General features: G+C 42.7%; 1 protein-coding gene across 17 annotated transcripts in view; it reads left to right on the top strand.

The window, feature by feature from the left end:
- The window catches only part of CASK (calcium/calmodulin dependent serine protein kinase), a 461,253-nt gene that overhangs the window by 165,093 nt on the left and 276,160 nt on the right, over positions 1-20,000 (top strand). For all 17 annotated transcript variants that reach the window (XM_068269833.1, XM_068269836.1, XM_068269834.1 and 14 more), the window contains exons 6-9: positions 853-955; positions 1,728-1,903; positions 10,749-10,871; positions 11,606-11,689. In XM_068269833.1, coding sequence (XP_068125934.1) covers positions 853-955; positions 1,728-1,903; positions 10,749-10,871; positions 11,606-11,689 — 486 coding nt within the window. The remainder of the gene's footprint in view (positions 1-852; positions 956-1,727; positions 1,904-10,748; positions 10,872-11,605; positions 11,690-20,000) is intronic.

A 20,000-nucleotide genomic window follows, 5' to 3' on the forward strand; every position in this document is an offset into this window, starting at 1 on the left:
AATCCATGTAGACCTATCTTTAAAGCACGCCTATACAAATTAAAAAAAAATATACTTAAAAAAAGGAAAGCCTCTGGATTGTCCAGAGGCTTCACTTCTCCTCCTCAAACCTACCACTGTTTATTGGGACTCCAAATTTTGCAGGCACGCTCCCCTCTGTGTATAAGTGTGACCATACAGCATATGCGCAAGTACGGCCGCACCTGCACAGTAAAAGGAAGCTGTGAATGAGTGGCTTTAGCTTACTGCACAGGTGCTGCTGTACTCGTGCACAGAGTGGAGTGCAGCCAAGAGAACATATCCCACATGCTCTTGAAGAATCTGTTCAGAGGGTCCTTGTGTGGCAATGGTGGGGTTGTGGAGGACTTGAGAAACCTGGACTATCTAGAGGCTTTCCTCTAAAAAGGTAAGTATGGTTTGGGTTTTTTTTTTTTTTTTTGTGATGGTACAGGTATGTTTTAAGCTATGCTTGCGCTACAGATTTCTGGCCAAAAATGATTAGGGACCGTGATTTTGGACAAGGAAAACCCTTAACTATATAGCTGCAGTTTAATGTTTCTGTAGCCTGATGCCTATTCTGTGGGAATTTCCCTTGCAGTCCACACATCAGAATGCCGCTTGTGCATCCTCCGCCTCCACTTTCTATAGAATAAATGATGCTGCTCGGTTGGGAGCCAAGGAAGGGTGTTTGTCTATCTTTCGTTCAGAATGTGCTGGCCGGAACCATCTCTAGCAATCCTTTCTGTTGACCAATAAACAAAATTTGGACTTAGTTTTACACTTCAGCAAATAACAAAATGAAATATTTTTTATTAACTGTAATGTTATGTTTGTACTTATTTTTATGTGTAGCCACACTGTGTGCTCCTTGCTTCAAAAGAAAACTCTGCACCCGTTAAGCTTGGAGGATTTGGTGTTGCAATACAGCTCGGGGAGTCTGGCCTTGTAGCTGGAGGTAAGTTTCTATTTATTTTAACTACATGATGTGTATTATACCATAAATACATAAAGAATACATACATAAATAAAAAAATCTAAGCACTTTTCATTTAACATTTCTATAACCATTATCAAAAGGTTTGTGTAAAAAAATGGCGTGTATTCTGTACGCAATTTAGGGTGCCTGAAATGATTAAGATTGTTTTAACCAAATTTTTCAGGTGTGTACAGGTGTACCCAGGCAAAAACTGACAGCTGATTATTGATGAAGCATGCTGGCAATCCATGTCTGATCACTGTAAAGGTGGCCATACGCTTGTTAGATTAGCAGGAGGTGGATCATCAGATAGATTTCTGATCTATCTGATGTGTCCCCTGCTGATCACTCGGGGGAGATGCCAGCTGTCATATGACAGCTTAATCTCCCCTCGCCGGTGCGCACGATCGCGTCAGGACGGTTTGTTAGCGCGGGCGTTGAATCAACGTCCGGTCAGAACGGTAGCACCACCTGCTGGGTGTTGAATTAACGTCCGTGGTCCCCAAAAGGTTAAATCACTGCATTTCCTGTTTAAGGTTTGTTTATTTTTTTATGTTTTAAATCAGGTTTTTGTTTGGTTCCTATATATTATTCTGTTTTGATTTCTATGACTGTAAAAATATTTTTTATCACTATTATGAATCAAAAATCTGAAAAGTATAAGTTTTAAGCTTTATGACCGTCCTTGAATTGATGGTTTAGCTCCACTACACTATAGATGCTGTAACACACTCATATTTTTTTTTTCCAGGTCGAGTTGGAACACCACACTTCATGGCTCCAGAAGTAGTGAAAAGAGAGCCTTATGGGAAACCAGTAGATGTCTGGGGATGTGGAGTTATTCTTTTTATTCTACTGAGTGGCTGTTTGCCTTTTTATGGCACGAAGGAAAGGTTGTTTGAAGGCATTATAAAAGGCAAATACAAGGTATGTCATTTTTCATGGCTTGTGGAGAAAAAGTTTTTTGTAGTGTACCTATATTTTTCTGTTATTGGTACAGCAAACAACATATTTGTCTAAGCAAGCACAGAGAAATAATTTGCACAGAGCAATAAAGAACAATTGGTAAACATTCCAGTCAATGCCTGTAAAGTGCATTCAGCAACTCCTGCAAAAGTGCAGGTGAACACTGGTTGAAAAGCATCAGATTTTGTTCCAAATGTGATAACTTCTGTCCGATTTTGTGCTTTTGCATTAATTTATGGGCATAGTAAGTTTATTAATAGGTTGTGTTGTCTGAGTAGTGACAGTGAATTTTGACATCCAGTGAAGTCAGCAAAACTGTAAAGACCTTGTTCAGAATCTAGCATTTTACTAGCGATTTCAGTAGCTTTTTGAATAGTTTGCAATCGTTAGCGTTTTAAAAAATGTAATGTCTATAGGCAGTGTTCACACTTAGTGATCGCCAGTGATTTACAGAAATCACAAAAGTGCTGCATACAGCATTTTTAAGTGATTGTGTTTCCATGTTATAAAATCGCTAAAGGCAATCGCTCCAAAATCTCTCTTCTGTACAGTGAAAATTGCTGGAAAATCGTTTTGCAAAACGCAAGTGATTTCGCTAACATTTTATGATTTCAAGGGTGAAGGAGCCTTATGCTAGGAACACAATGCAGTTTTCTGACAGATTTACTGTCAGATCAATTATTTCCAACATGTCCGATCTGTTTTTTGTACAATTTTTCGATAGACTTTCCATTTTACATCTATGAAAAATAGTTTGAAAAAATCTATCAACATCAGATTGAACATGTTGGAAATAATCTGACAGTAAATCTGTCAAAAAATTGCATTGCTTGTACTTAGCATCAAGCCCCATACACACAGTCCACAGCGGTCTTTTATGCTGGGCAGACACGAACCGATGTGCCCTTATCAATCGAGCCACTGATGGCTCGATTGATAATTTCCAACAGGTCCGATGACCCGCCGGATCGATACCCCGCTCGATCCCCGCGGGTGGACAATAGCGGGGAATCGAGCGGAAGACAAGGAGCGCCCACGGGGACGAGCGGGAATCGATGCAGCCGGCCGTGGGGACGCGGCGGGAGTCGACCCGGCGGCTATTCGAGCCGCCGGGTCGACTCGTGTATGCCCAGCATTAGGCTCTCAAAGCTTTTCTTGTGAAACACCTTAAAAAAAATCTCTTGCTATTGTTCAAGCAGCTGATGAGACTGATAAGTCAATTCAACATTTGGATTGACTTATCAGTCTTATCGGCTGCTTGAACAATGGCAAGAGATTTTATTTTTTAGGTGTTTCACAAGAAAAGTTGTGAGAGCCTAATGCTGGAGACACACGGTGCGTTCCCGCACTCGATGCGCCGCTCGATTTCCGGCCGCTCTATTATTTCCAAGCGCATTTCGATGATAGGTCGATTTACATGTAAAGTATGCCAAATCGACCTAACGATCCATCAAAACGTGAATCGGACATGTCGGAAATCGAGTCGACTCGAATTGACTGGAATCGAGCTGCGTATCTTCAAAGATGATGGTCTGTCTGGGCTTGTCTGCTTATCATTACAAATAAAGGATGTGTGAATAAACCACAATGTTTAAAGGTGCATACACACACACTACTAAAAGCGGACCCGTCGTTGCATTTAGTAGTGCGTGTGTATGCACCTTTAGGGCTCTTTCACAGTGTGACGTTAAGGTCGCACGTTACAAAAAGTAATAACGCATACTAACACACAGCAACACAAAGTATGAGTGACATTCACAGTGCTCACGTTGCGTTGTGTGTAACGTGTAGCAATATTTAGAAAGTGCTTCATGCTGTGCGTTCTCTGCGTTATTAGCTACGTTGGACTGTTTGCACATGCTCAGTAATGGTTTTGATTTTTTTTTTAAAATGCATATCAGTATGCAACGAAAACTGCGCACCGCGAGACAACGCAGGGCAATTTAACGTCACACTTCAAAAGTGACATGCGTTGCGTTAGGGGCACGTTGTGCGACCATAACGTTGCATCAAACGCAACGTCCTAGTGTGGAAGAGCCCTTAAACTGCACCCAAGGTGAGAGGGATATAGAAGCTGCTATATTTACAGTATTTCCTATTACTAAATATCTAGTGGCTGCCATATTTATTTCCTTTTAATAAATATCTGGCCTGGCAGTCCTCTTGATCCTGTGTCTATAATACTTTTAACCATAGACCTTGAACAAGCATGCAACAGATCAGGTATTCTGACTCGAGTTTTACTAGATTAGCCATAGGCTTGTTCCAGGGTTTTGACTCAACTACTTATGCCAGAAAATAAACAGGGCTGCCAGGCAAGTGGCATTGTTTCTAAAGAAATACATATGGCAGCCTCCATATCCCTCACATCTCAGGTTCCCTTTAAAGTCAATGGGATCCTTTTTTTAAAAAAACAAACAAACAAAAAACCGCTAGATACTTACCTAGGTAGAGGGAAGGCTCTGATTACTATAGAGCTTTCCCTTTCCTCTTCCGGTGCCCATTCCAGCGCTGGCTGAGGAAAATGACAGGCATGAGTTATCCCTTGCTTTTCGAGTCCCATTTCACTATTTGCACTTTAGATGGCCAAGCCAGATTTTCTGTTTTAGCATTGCCCAAGAACTGTAGTACATTACAGACTGAAAAGTTTTGAAAGACCCTCTGAAGCACTAGGTTACACCACTAACTAAAGGAGCAGATGAGCAAGTATGTCCACTCCTCGCCACCCATTCCAGCCAAAGTAAACCAGGAGAGTAATGTGGGCAACAACTGTGACGGCACACTAGAAAGAAGACTCGTGTGGCAATGAATAGAAATTGTAATTCGCTGCTTCAACCAACTGAAATAATTTGCAGTGCGAGGTTTTGGAGTCTAGAAGTCTGTGTCGGAGCAATTTTGAGTACCTAAAGTCTGAGTTGGTGGTTTAGGCTACTTACACACTAAGACGTTGCGTTTTAGGGGACGTTATGGTCACATAACGTGCCCTTAACGCAACGCCTGCTGGTGCGGGAGAGGACGTTAGAGTGAGCCACGTTAGGCAGCTCTATCCGCATAAGGTCTCCCAGAGTGGCGCTGATTGGCCGGCGGGACCACGTGATGCGGAGCGAGACACTCCGCATTACGTGGTCCCGCCGGCCAATCAGCGGCCTCCAGTGCAGTGCATATTAAGTAGCCATGTGCGCGGCTACTGTAGCGTCATCTCCCCGCCTCCTCTCCGCCCCCCACTGAGCATGTTCAAACAGTCTAACGTAGAACGCACAGCATGCTGCACTTTCACTACAACGTGCAGCGTTACATGTAACGCAACGTGGGCACTGTGAACAGCCCACTTGTGTTACATTGCTGTGCGTTGGAGCGTTACAGGCTGCACTAACGTGCGCCTGTAACGTCCCACTGTGAAAGCAGCCTTAAAGTACCCCTGACCTGGTCTTGAATATACTTTTAAATTATTTTATTACTGCTGCTGTGTGACTTTTTCACAGCGCACAGCACCATCCTTTCCCCTCCAGCACCCCTCCTGTGGCACATGTGGCATTTTAAAACTATAATGGCCAAAAACTGAGAAGAAATAATTTTTTTCCCATTTTTTTTTTTCCCCTTAATTATTCCCGTTAAAATGCATTTAGAATAAAATAATTCTTAACATAATGTAGCACCCAAAGAAAGCCTAATTGGTGGTGTAAAAAAAACAAGGTTTAGATCATTTCTTTGTGAGAAGTATTGATAAAGTTATTGGGGAATGAATGGGAGGAGCGCTGAATGGGAAAAATTGTTCTCGTCCATAGGGTGAAAAATACCCGTGGGCTTAAATGGTTAATTGAGGTCGAAAGAATATCTGACCTCCATTATCCGAAGTCTGCACACAGCGCAGCATCCCTGTGCGGTGAAACACATATGGAACTAAAGCGGCAGGTGGAGAGGGCAGAGCTATGTAAGCACAGCAGGGAGGAAGAACTGTCACTCCCCGATAATATCCAATGTTCTGCCTCAGTCGAAGACTTTGATTGAGCAGAACAGGGGTTAGAGGGGGCACAGGAGGGGGCAGGCTGGTACTGTGTGCTAGTTGAAGCACCAGCAATAAAACCTTAAACGTTTAAGGGGAGGGAGGAAGATGGTAAGGGGTACTATAAGGTTGAATCATTTTTGTACCGACTCCATAGCCCTGGTGTTAGACTAAGGAGTCGGAGCTGGAGCAATTTTGGGTACGTGGAGTTGGTGGTTTCATAAACTGAGGAGTCTGAGTCAGATGATTTTTGTACCAACTCCACAGCCCTGGTGCAGAGGCTGCATTTTTTTTCTTTAAAACATTAGCTAGAGATGATGCTGCCATGTTTGTTATAGTTCTTTTAGCTGCCATGTTGAGATAGTACTCGTTATTAGCTGCAAGACACAGGTGTAGCCATGATTAGTTGTGCCTGACCTTTGCAATCAAAGGAGTGATAGACAGTCCTTTACATCCAAATAGTGAGAATAGATCCTTTTTACTGCAACGGAATTTCACCATTGGAATTCCGCAGATGATTAAAGTGGAACTAAACTTAGAACTTCCTCTCTTTTCTAAAAGATTAGCCACAGCATGATGACAAACGTTATGGGAAAAACACTAAAGTTTAACTTCAATTCACTTTTGTAGAGGGCACTGGAAGGGTTCAGCCTCAGTGACCCATATGCAATTAACTTTTTCTCCTGAGTTTTCTGAGGTGGTATAGTCTAAACATGTCATAAAATGCCCTTTAAGCCACCAGCAAGAAAGAAAATACTCAAAATAATTTTGATACTACTAGTACGTTTTCATTTACTTTTTGGTACTTTTTCAATTGTAAATTGCTGAAAATGTATTTTAAAAAGTTAAATTATCTCTTAAGAGAAAACTTAGGAGAAAAAGTTAATTGCATTTAGGCCAGTGTTTTCTATATGGAATAGAGCTCTCCTGCAGCCTATTCACAGTTGCGGCTATGAACTAATTAGACACGTTAATCTGCTTAAAGTGGACCCATATTAAAAATACAAGATTTCAGAAATAAAATCTATTTTCTAAATTTATAATAATAAATAGCAGCCTTTTTTTCAGCTGCATGATGACTAATCTAAAATATTTTACAATTATTGGAGGAACCCCTCCCTTCCTTTCATATTGCTGGGACAGAATCCGGCAAACTGGTGGAGTAGGTGGTGTCCGGCAATATAGGAATTGCTAATGGCTGCCACCTGTATAACCCTAGTTATGGAAAGAGAAGGGTGAAAAGTAAACACTGAAATGCTCATAGGCTTGAAGGAGTGTTTATTTATCTTTGTATGTGTCAGTGGTGCAACTAAATATTTTGAATTAAAGTTTGGTTTGTGTCCGCTTTAAAGGAGTTCTGTGGAGCAGAAAAAAAACAATAAAAGTTGACACTTACCTGGGGCTTCTATCAGCCCCCTGTTGCTGTCATGTCCCGCGCCGTCCTCCTCCGATCACCCGTTCCTGCCACCAGTCCCGGTACAATTGATCCAGATGATCAACTGCAGCTGCCCGGCTGTGATACCACGTGTGCTCACTCCTGGTGCGTCATCGGGAGCTTACTGTGCAGTACAAGAAAACCTCATACTGCGCCTGCGCAGTAAGCTCCCAGAGACGCGAGCAGAAGCTAGCATTATTCGTCTTGTTAGACGAATAATAGACCGGTGCTGGCAGTGAGAAACCGAGGAACGTAGAAGGATGGCGCGGGACATTACAGCTGCATGGGGCCGATAGAAGCCCCAGGTAAGTGTCAGTTTTTGTTTTTATCTGATCCACTGAACCCCTTTAAAGACAAATGGAGAAATTAATTTCTTCAACAGTATGTGGAATCAAGACTTTTTATTTGTACTGTACAAGAGTTTGCGTCCACATAAAGCATCCTTGTGTACTTTAAAGAGAACCCGAGGTGGGTTTGAAGAATATTATCTGCATACAGAGGCTGGATCTGCCTATACAGCCCAGCCTCTGTTGCTATCCCAAACCCCCCTAAGGTCCCCCTGCACTCTGCAATCCCTCATAAATCACAGCCACGCTGCTGACAAACAGCTTGTCAGAGCTGGCTGTGTTTATCTCTATAGTGTCAGTCTGCTGCTCTCCCCGCCTCCTGCAGAACTCCAGTCCCCACCTGCATCCCTTCTCTCCCTGCTGATTGGAGGGAAGGGACGGGGGCAGGGACCGGAGCTATGCAGGAGGCGGGGGAGCAACTGAGACTGACACTACAGATGTAAACACAGCCTCACAGCATGGCTGTGATTTATGAGGGACTGCTGAGTGCAGGGGGACCTTAGTGGGGTTTGGGATAGCAACAGAGGCTGGGCTGTATAGGCAGATCCAGCCTCTGTATGCAGATAACATTCTTTAGGGCTCGTTTCCACTATTGCGGTGCAGAATCGCCTGGATTCCACCGCTGTTAAAATTCCATGAAATAGCATGCGGATGCGAATTTTTGTGCGTTTTTTGCCGCAAATTCGCATGCGAATTCGCATAGGTGAGGGTATATGCGAATTTAACCATGTCACTGCCTGTTTGAATTACATTGGTACCTATGCGAATTCGCATGCAAATTCGCATGAAAATTCGCATACCATAGCCGCATGCAAATTTCCTATTAAATACATTAGCGGCGATTCGCATGCATTCCACTCGCAGGCGAATTCGTTGGCTCTTTTGTGCGTTTTTTTACCGCTGAAAAAAACGCACCTCAACAACGCTACAGTGGAAACAGGCCCATCCACTTGCATTACATGTGCGAATCCGCATGCGTTGGACGCATGCGGATTCGCGATAGTGGAAACGAGCCCTTAAACACACCTCGGGTTCACTTTAAGGTAGTAACTCTGATCTGGAGGCTTACCAGGCTGCGAAAACTTGTATTATAGGTCCAGCTTACAGCAGCAGAATCAGTGAGTTTCTTTACTTTGACTGTTGCTTATGTCAGCAGGAAGCACGCCATATGCAGAGGAAGCAGATGTGAGCCCAAGTGTTGTGCAACAGGACTATGCTTTACTTATTACTCTGTGATTTAAAGCTAAAATATTGACAGCCATCCAACAAAACTGAATGAGAGCCCAAGTCCAACTAAAACGTTTTCTTTGAGTGTGAATGGGTTATAACCTATGCCAATTTTGCTGCTCTGAATTGTATTTTTTTTTATTTATATAGCACCAACATCTTCCGTATCGCTGTACATAGTACAAACAAATAATGGGGAACAAATATACATAAGAAATACAAGACACTGTACGGTCATGACATTGAATAGAATAAATACAGATACATACATAGTTGATGTGTTGTTGGTACGTGTACATATGTTAAAATTACAGCAGTATGAGAAACACTAGGAGGTCCCTGCCCTTGCGAGCTTACAATCTAGAGGGTAGTGGGGAGGAAACAAAAGGGAAGGAAACTAATATACCTTTCTCTGCATTCCTGTGCAGTAAAAGAGCATTGCTACATATAATTGTTAGTTTACTGAATCCTGTGGTACTGGCCAAAAGCTTTTTTTTTTTTTTTTTTTTTACTTTTTAAATATAGATATTGATGAAAAAACACACGCATAAAAATGCACATGAAAGACGCAAACGCAGGAAAAAATGCCCATGGCAGAAAACTGCTGGTTTTCTGCATGGACAAGTGTGACCATAGCATAAAGCTTTTCCATGAGTTTTTTTTTTTTTCTTTCACTTTGCATGTTGTTTCTGTATAGTGCACTAGACCGCACAATACATTATAGTTTTGGAAATGTTTAGGACTTGTGAGATTGAAAAGTGTTAATGTATTGTAAGATAATACATAGTTCTTCTGTAATGGAAACATTCTTTTTTTTTTTTTAAATTTGCCATCACATAAATACCTTTGCCTGCTATTTAGGAATTTTGTCAACACCTAGGGATTCTGCAGTTAAAGGGATGTGGAGGTTACCATATTTATTTGCTTTTAAAATATGCCAATTGCCTGGCTGTGTTATGCAGGCTGGGTTCCCACATAAAAGTTGTTCAGTCAGTTTTTCACAGTTGGCATCAATTTTATAGGAGTTTTCTATGGCTTGATTCACACAAAAATCTGTACATTTTTGATCCAGTCCTGTCAGTTTTGCATCAGTATTATGCGTTTTCTGTGGCTTTGTGTACATTTTCTGTTCACAGTTTTGTATCATTTTTTTTGTATGGGTGTGTTCACACATAAAAGCTGTGCAGTCCCAATCCTGTCAGGTAAAACTGATAAAAAAGCTGGTACAAAACAGGACTGGACTGTGTAAACTAAGCCTTACTGGCTCCAAAGACCTTGAATGATAATGCAGATCAGTTGCTTTGACTATAGTTTGAGTCACACACTTAAAATAAGCATATGGTTAGTGTGGTCAAACACCACAGAAGCCAAAAACATCAGCAGGACAGCGAGACAAATTGGTCTTGTTTTGAATGGAAAGAAATATGGCAGCTTTAATGTCCATCTCACCACAGGGTAATTTTAAACATTTTCTTTTGGTTCAAAGTCCAGTTTGCAGTGGACAGTTTATTTTTATTTATTTTTATTTCAGTCGTTGTCCTACTGTAGTAGTCACACACATTGTAAGCTTAGGTTTGGAAGAGAAAGGACTGAAGTTACTGAGATTTTTTTTTTCTGCAATGCTTCTGACTGAATTGTCACATTTGTGCGTGGTTTCCCTTTTTGGCAATTAAAATTTTCTTTTTTAAACACAAGGTTTAAAAAAATGTACAAAATTATAGCATGTGGCTACCACTATTAATAAGATGAAATTATTTCAGATCCCAGTTAATTTCGTTGAATCTTCTGTTTCAGATGAATCCTAGACAATGGAGCCATATATCTGAAAGTGCCAAAGACTTAGTACGCCGCATGCTTATGTTAGACCCTGCTGAGCGAATAACTGTCTATGAGGCACTCAATCATCCATGGTTGAAGGTAAGAGCCTGCTTTACATCCTTGTAATAAGATATTCTAGCATATTGATAACTACTAGGCTGAATGTTCTTTCTGACCAGTAGTAAGAATTGGATTCTTTACAAAGTACAAGGGTGAGTTCTTACTAAGAAACACGTGGGGCGCCTTGGTTCACCTGACTCTTAGGCCATAGTAATCACTCTGCATCATATGAATATTTTACATGAATGTTCTGGTGTTTTTTGTATTTATCAATACTGCTTGAATTGTCAGCAGTGTCCATAGTTAAATTCCCCCCTCCCACAGGACAGTTTTGCACAGATGTTATTTGAGGAAATTCTGTAATGCATTTTTAATAGCAAATGTTGTGTCTTCACCATTGTTTAACCACCTCATACAGCTGCACAGTAGATTGATGTTTCTGCAGCACGTACTCTGTGCTGTAGTAATATTAATTTACTGTTTCTGTCTTTTGTGCCTAAATGACTTCTTACATGCACTAAACTTGAGGGGGGCCTGCCCTGGAGGTCAAAGCCTTATCACTTCTATCACTATAAATGGAGGTGGTTTCCAATCCGGTTAGGTAAGTATGTAGGCTGCATCAGGAGAGGGTTAAACATAAGGGCTCGATTACATGAATAATTCAATGTTAAAAAAATATTCAGACCTTTTTGTGCTTAACTTAACTTTTGCCATGATTGAACTCCTTTATATATTTTAAACTAAGTTTTATATATTTTACTATATCTTTTCAGGAGAGAGATCGCTATGCATACAAAATACACCTGCCAGAAACTGTAGAACAACTAAGAAAATTTAATGCTAGGAGGAAATTAAAGGTAAATATTTTGGGTATGATGCAACCTCAAGCTAATGCATAAGAATGATTGATAAAATGTTCAGTACTATGTGTCTCTATGATAGTTTGTTCTATGTCCAAAATACAATTAAGATAGACATTAAGTATGTCCAATACTTAAAATACTTATTTTAGGTTGGCAGAGATTACCTCCATGTGTCCGCTCTGCCCCCGATTCTTCCCATGTGTGTCCACTACCCCCAAAATCCCCCCAACCGCGATCTGTTCCCTGTATCACTGCTCCCTCCCCCGATCAGTCTCCTGTGTCTCCGCTCCCCCCTGCGTACATGTAGAGCAGCTACGCAAAGTATTACCTAATCTTCCCCTGCCCGCTGGGAACTCCGACCTCTGCACTTCCGTACTTCTGCTGGTAGACGGCTTATGCTGACCCGTCGTCATGACACGATCAACATAAGCCAGCCACCAGGGAGAGAAGTACGAAAGTGCGGAGGTTGGCTTTTCCAGCGGGCAGGGGAGGATTAGGTAACACCCTGCCTAGCTAGCTGCACTACATGTACGCAGGGGGGAGCGAAGACACAAGGGACGGATCAGCAGAGGGAGCAGTGATAAAAGGAACAGATCGCGGTGGGGGATTTTGGGGGTAGCGGACACACATGGGAAGGATCAGGGGCAGAGCGGGACTCTGCCTAGCTGGACTACATGTGCATAGGAGGGAGCGGTGGTTAATCTCTGGTTTCCTTTAAACTTGGTGATGTTTTAACATTCCCGAACACTTCTCCTTTCTTGCTTGTCTAAGTACATTAACCCCTTTTATGTTTTCAATTTTTTTCTTTGAAAGCAGTGTTTATCAAACTTGTCCTCTAGGCCTAACATTAGTGCATGATTTGCTAGTAACCCCACATATATGCATAAGTGGAGTAATTTGTGCATCAGCTATAGCAGATTAGTTACTTGTGTGGATCTCTACAAAACATGCACTGTTGGTGAATCTTGATGACAGGTTTGAGAATCTGTTAAACCGCTCATATTCACTACACATTTGTGTTTGTAGCTCTTAATACTATTTTGGGACATATGCTTTGTTTCACATTTTAGAACATGTATTTATAGCAAACTGCTATCCTCTTCTGTATCTTCTAGGACTCGGGTCTTAGATCTCTTATAAGGTAGGAACACAGTAGGCAGAATCGCATATGCGCTTTCCATAGCACATAGTGGAAACCGCTTATGCGATTCTGCCTAGTGTGTTCCTACCCGTAGACCTCTTCAGCCCTCAATCGCTTGTAAAATGAGTTTTTTTGGTAAAAGTTGTGTTTGAGGGGAAATGTATCGTTTTTGCTCATAGGATGGCTTGAGAAAACTTTTAAGTTTCTGCTGTTGTAAAAAAAAAAAAAAAAAAAAAACCCAGCAAAGTTTGTGTAGCGGCCTCCTATAGATGCTCAGTAATCTGTCCTACCAATACTGTTCCTGTATCCAATATATGTCTACTCTGAGGCTAGGTTCACAGTGGTGTGGTGCGGCGCAACAGCCACTTTGTAACGCAGCTTCCAGCACTGCGCTGCACCACCTATGCAACGTTCATAGTGTAGCCGGAGCATTGCGGCAAATTGGTGTGCAGTGCATTGCTGCAAAACGTGTTGACAGTGAAGCATACTTTTCATTGACTGTATGCTGCACTGAATGCAACGCAATGTGCAGATAATATGCGGAGCAACTTTCTAGTTCCATTGTGAACTTGGCCTTAATCTATGAAAGAGTAAACTGATTTAAAGCAGTTGGATTGCTTTAGTTTTCAAAGGATCAGTGTTAAGCACACAGTGACACACGGTAGTCTTTACTAGTCTCTACTACTGTGTCAGCATTTTTGGTTGTGCAATAAATCACCACTAGCTGCAGAAGTAATTGGAGACAAAGGGCAGTATTTAGTGTGTGTTCTACTTTTTGTAATTATGTTAAGTGCTTAGTGCTGTTGTGCCTCTTATTGTATTTCATGCTTTTTAACTTGTCTTTAGTGTCTTGAACTGTACACAAGGATGTGCAAAATTCAGTGCTGTTGTACGGACCCTATATCACATGTCATCATTTTATGGACAGTCCCCTACTTGCAAACAACTAGAGTTCAAACATTTCAGAGATGCAAACCGTTTTCTTCATGTAGAAAATGAACTGAGCTTAAACCTGTAGACTTTTACTTAAAGCAGACCTGAACCCAGAAGTCCTCTCTGCTCTAAAGAACACGCAACAGCATAATAACCAGTAAACAAAAACCTTTTTGTTACAGCTGATACAAATTCTAAAATAAATCTGCACTGTTTCTACCTCCTGATTCATTGAAGTGGACATATTGTTAACAGCCTGTGCCTTCAAATGAGCTTATCTGCCATCTCTGCCGTGGCAGTCATGTGACACGGGAGAGATCAGATTACAACTTGTGAGTAGACATAAATGAGGGGGGAGTTTAACCACTTGAGGACCGTGGCCTTTACCCCCCTTAAGGACCAGAGCCTTTTTTTCCATTCAGACCACTGCAGCTTTCACGGTTTATTGCTCGCTCATACAACCTACCACCTAAATGAATTTTGGCTCCTTTTCTTGTCACTAATAAAGCTTTCTTTTGGTGCTATTTGATTGCTGCTGCGATTTTTACTTTTTATTATATTCATTAAAAAAGACATGAATTTTGTCAAAAAAATTATTTTTTTTACTTTCTGTGCTGACATTTTTCAAATAAAGTAAATTTTCTGTATACATGCAGCACGAAAAATGTGGACAAACATGTTTTTAATAAAAAAAACCCCATTCAGCCTATATTGATTGGTTTGGGTAAAAGTTATAGCGTTTACAAACTATGGTGCAAAAAAGTGATTTTTCCCATTTTGAAGCATCTGACTTTTCTGACCACCTGTCATGTTTCATGAGGGGCTAGAATTCCAGGATAGTATAAATACCCCCCAAATGACCCCATTTTGGAAAGAAGACATCCCAAAGTATTCACTGAGAGGCATGGTGAGTTCATAGAAGATTTTATTTTTTGTCACAAGTTAGCGGAAAATGACACTTTGTGACAAAAAAGAAAAAAAAAAAAGTTTCCATTTCTGCTAACTTGCGACAAAAAAAAAAAAAAAAAATGAAATCTGCCATGGACTCACTATGCTCCTCTCTGAATACCTTGAAGTGTCTACTTTCCAAAATGCGGTAATTTGTGGAGTGTGTTTACTGTCCTGGCATTTTGGGGGGTGCCTAATTGTAAGCACCCCTGTAAAGCCTAAAGATGCTCATTGGACTTTTGGCCCCTTAGCGCAGTTAGGCTGCAAAAAAGTGCCACACATGTGGTACCACTGTACTCAGGAGAAGTAGTATAATGTGTTTTGGGGTGTATTTTTACACATACCCATGCTGGGTGGGAGAAATATCTCTGTAAATGACAATTGTTTGATTTTTTTTTTACACACAATTGTCCATTTACAGAGAGATTTCTCCCACCCAGCATGGGTATGTGTAAAAATACACCCCAAACACATTATACTACTTCTCCTGAGTACGGCGGTACCACGTGTGACACTTTTTTGCAGCCTATGTGCGCTAAGGGGCCCAACGTCCTATTCACAGGTCATTTTGAGGCATTTGTTTTCTAGACTACTCCTCACGGTTTAGGGCCCCTAAAATGCCAGGGCAGTATAGGAACCCCACTAATGACCCCATTTTAGAAAGAAGACACCCCAAGGTATTCCGTTAGGAGTATGGTGAGTTCATAAAATATTTTATTTTTTGTCACAAGTTAGTGAAAAATGACACTTTGTGAAAATCTCCGCTAACTTTTGACAAAATAAAATCTTCTATGAACTCGTCATACACCTAACAGAATACCTTGGGGTGTCTTTTTTTCTAAAATGGGGTCACTTGTGGGGTTCCTATACCGCCCTGGCATTTAACGGGCCCAAAACCGTGAGTAGTCTGGAAACCAAATGTCTCAAAATGACTGTTCAGAGGTATAAGCATCTGCAAATTTTGATGACAGGTGGTCTATGAGGGGACAAATTTTGTGGAACCGGTCATAAGCAGGATGGCCTTTTAGATGACAGGTTGTATTGGGCCTGATCTGATGGATAGGAGTGCTAGGGTGGTGACAGGAGGTGATTTATGGGTGTCTCAGGGGGTGGTTAGAGGGGAAAATAGATGCAATCAATGCACTGGGAAGGTGATCGGAAGGGGGTTTGAGGGGGATCTGAGGGTTTGGCCGAGTGATCAGGAGCCCACATGGGGCAAATTAGGGCCTGATCTGATGGGTAGGGGTGGTAGAGGGTGACAGGAGGTGATTGATGGGCGTCTCAAGGTGTGATTAGAGGAGGGAATAGATGCAAGCAATGCACTGGCGAGGTGATCAGGGCTGGGGTCTGAGGGCGTTCTGAGGGTGTGGGCGGGTGATTGAGTGCCCTAGGGGCAGATAGGGGTCTAATCTGATGGGTAGCAGTGACAGGGGGTGATTGATGGGTAATTAGTGGGTGTTTAGGGTAGAGAACAGATGTAAACAATGCACTTGGGTGGTGATCTGACGTCGGATCTGCGGGCGATCTATTGGTGTGGGTGGGTGATCAGATTGCCCGCAAGGGGCAGGTTAGGGGCTGATTGATGGGTGGCAGTGACAGGGGGTGATTGACGGGTGATCAGGGGGATAGATGCATACAGTACACGGGGGGGGGGGGGTCTGGGGAGAATCTGAGGAGTGGGGGGTGATCAGGAGGGAACAGGGGGCAGTTTAGGGAATAAAAAAAAAATAGTGTCGACAGATAGTGACAGGGAGTGATTGATGGGTGATTAGGGGGGTGATTGGGTGCAAACAGGGGTCTGGGGGGTGGGCAGGGGGGGGGGGGGGTCTGAGGGGTGCTGTGGGCGATCGGGGGGAGGGGGGGGGAAATCAGTGTGCTTGGGGGCAGACTGGGGTGGCTGCAGCCTGCCCTGGTGGTCCCTCGGACACTGGGACCACCAGGGCAGGAGGCAGCCTGTATAATACACTTTGTATACATTACAAAGTGTATTATACACTTTGTATGCGGCGATCCGGGTGCTAGTAACCCGCCGGCGCTTCCGAATGGCCGGCGCGTTACAGCGCGAGGGGGACGGAGCCAGTTCCCGGCGGAGGATCGCGTCACGAATGACGCGATCGCTCCGCCCATGCCCGTACAAGGACCGCCGCCTCTGTGCATGCGGCAGTCCTTGCGGGATCCACTTGCCGGCCGCCTCTGTGCAGTGGGCGGTCGGCAAGTGGTTAAGAGAGTCTGAAGCGGAATATGTTTCCTCTTTTTATTGTGCAGCCATCTTCAGCATTAAAATCCAAGCTGATCTGCCGCATTCCCACAGCAGAATGATTTTTTTTATGCCCCTGAAATAGCCCAGCAAAGTTCCAAGACTTTCCAGGTCGCAGATTTTGCTGCCATGAAGAGGTGGAGCTGTGCGTAGTAGCTCTGCCTCTTTTCTAGTCAATCTCCGCCTCTCCCCGCCCCTCTCAGTGAAAGAAGACTGAGAGGGACTAAGAGAGTCGGATATTGACTGGAGAAGAGGCAGAGCTACTGCGCAAAGCTCCTGCCTCTTCCAGGAAGCAAAAATGTTGCGATCCTGGACATTATTCAGGTTGGGGGGAAATAATACTCGTTCTGTTGCAGGGATGCGTCGAAACAACTTGGATTTTAGTGCCAAAGATGGGTGCCCGTTAAGGTACTCTTTAAGTAGGCTAAACTCTCTAAATACATACAATGTGCATTTCTTTGTTTTCCTTCTGTCCTGTGCAAGAGTCCAAGTCCACTTTAACTTGGGCTTTTTCCAGAATGAACACACACACCCACCCTCTCTGTGAGGCCACTCTGGGTCCCCTCCGTTCTCTAGCTTGCAGCTCGGTAAGTCTTGCAAACTGCACATGCGTGGTCCTGTCTGCGCGCCCATCACAATCACGGCGACTGGAGCAGGATTGAGATGTGCGATTGAAGTTTGGGTTGCACCTCTTATGAGCCATCAGCAGGACGACTGAGAGGACGCAGAGGATACAGAGAGATCTTGTGCACTCTGGGGGCTAGAAGATGCCCCAGGTAAGTCTACAGCTTTAAGCACAGTCCAGGTGTTCTTTAGTACTTGAAAACACTTTAAGAGCACATTGAAATCAACCAGAAAACATAGTTTATACTATATGTACAAATCCAGAGTTGTCCAAAAGTAAATCCTTTCCCCATGTTTCACCACTTCAGCCCGTGGGTGTTTTTTTTTTTAAAAAAATTTAATTTTAAACCTTAAGGAGGAAAGCAACTTTTTTCAGTGCTCCTCCCATTCATTTGCCAACAACTTTATCATTACTCATCACACCTAAATGATCTATATATTGTTTAATTTGGTGTTTTGGGTGGTGATATTTGCTTTTAGGGCCCGTTTCCACTATTGCGAATCTGCATGCGTTTCCTGCATGCAGATTCGCATAGCCAATACAAGTGAATGGGCCTGTTTCCACTTGTCAGTTTTCCTGAGCGTTTTTCTGTGCATGATTTTTCTGCACGGCAGAGCCCTCAGAATTCGCCTGCGTGTGGAATGCATGCGAATCGCCGCTAATGTATTTAATAGGGAAATCGCCTGCGGCTTTGGTATGCGAATTTTCATGCGAATTCGCATGGAAATCAATGGAAAAGCACACCGGCACTGCCATGGTTAAATACGCATACAGCATCATCCATGCGAATTTGCATGAAAATTCGCATACACGCGCATGCGAAATTCGCATCCGCATGCGAATTTTTACCGCGGCGATTCGCACCGCACAAGTGGAAACAGGCCCTTAGTGAATTTTTCTATGCATTTTAAAAGGAAAATAAAAAAAAAATACACAATTTCTCCATTTTCATCTCCTATAGTTTATAGTCACACATTTTATTTGCCCATTAGTCCCGGCTATCACAGCATTTAAATTATGTTCCTAGCACAATGTATGGCGACACTATATTGTTTGGTAATTATGGTGTATTTTTTTTCTGTTTCTACCCTATACTTTTTGGACACTAAGTGGCGCTAAGCACTAACCTGGTAGTTACCAGGAAATGCTCTATTATATATTTTTTTTTTTTTTACAACTTATTTTCAGTTTAATGAATCAACATGCCTCGTGATTCGAGACATGTTGATTCATTCATCGTTTGCATGGGCCAACACTCATTCCCCTTCCCCGATCAATCCCCTGTAAAAGCCGCCAGTTATTGCCACTAAGCAGATCCTACTAGACCAGTGATGGCTAACCTTGGCACTCCAGCTGTGGTGGAACTACAAGTTCCATGAGGCTTTGCAATACTCTGACAGCTCTAAGCATAACCCAGGGAGACAGAGGCATGATGGGATTTGTAGTTTTGTCACAGCTGGAGTGCCAAGTTAGCCATCACTGTACTAGACGGATCTATCTGACCACTTGTCTTTAAGTGGTTAACACAGGACTCCACTTTTAAACAAATTCAACTTGCAATTTTCTGGAATGGAACCGGTTTGTAAGTAGGGAACCACCCGTATTTAAAGAGAACCTGAGGTGGGTTTGAAGAATATTATCTGCATACAGAGGCTGGATCTGCCTATACAGCCCAGCCTCTGTTGCTATCCCAAACCCCCCTAAGGTCCCCCTGCACTCTGCAATCCCTCATAAATCACAGCCACGCTGCTGACAAACAGCTTGTCAGAGATGGCTGTGTTTATCTCTATAGTGTCAGTCTGCTGCTCTCCCCGCCTCCTGCAGAACTCCAGTCCCCACCTGCATCCCTTCCCTCCCTGCTGATTGGAGGGAAGGGACGGGGGCAGGGACCAGAGCTATGCAGGAGGCGGGGGAGCAGCTGAGACTGACACTACAGATGTAAACACAGCCTCACAGCATGGCTGTGATTTATGAGGGATTGCAAAGTGCAGGGGGACCTTAGTGGGGTTTGGGATAGCAACAGAGGCTGGGCTGTATAGGCAGATCCAGCCTCTGTATGCAGATAACATTCTTTAAACACACCTCTGATTCTCTTTAAGAAAATGTCTAGTATAAAAATGGCTAAGCCTTTATTTTAGCCCATATAGCCTACAATTTAGAAGCTACTTCCTGTCCCTTGTTAAATCTAAAACAAGTGATTAGCCAATGGGGCATGATAATATATTTTTGTGCAAATTCCTATGCCAATGAAAATAAACATTTTTAAAACATTCTCAATATGGGAAAATCTGTATATTTTTGCTTCTAATTTGTCCCCTAGAAAATTACATTTTCAGTTTAAAGGATTGTGTACATTGTTTTTTTTCATCCCAGTTAGTGACACAACCAGTTATTGAACTGT

The sequence above is a fragment of the Hyperolius riggenbachi genome, chromosome 2 (assembly GCF_040937935.1).
Source record: "Hyperolius riggenbachi isolate aHypRig1 chromosome 2, aHypRig1.pri, whole genome shotgun sequence".
Taxonomy (NCBI): Eukaryota; Metazoa; Chordata; class Amphibia; order Anura; family Hyperoliidae; genus Hyperolius; species Hyperolius riggenbachi.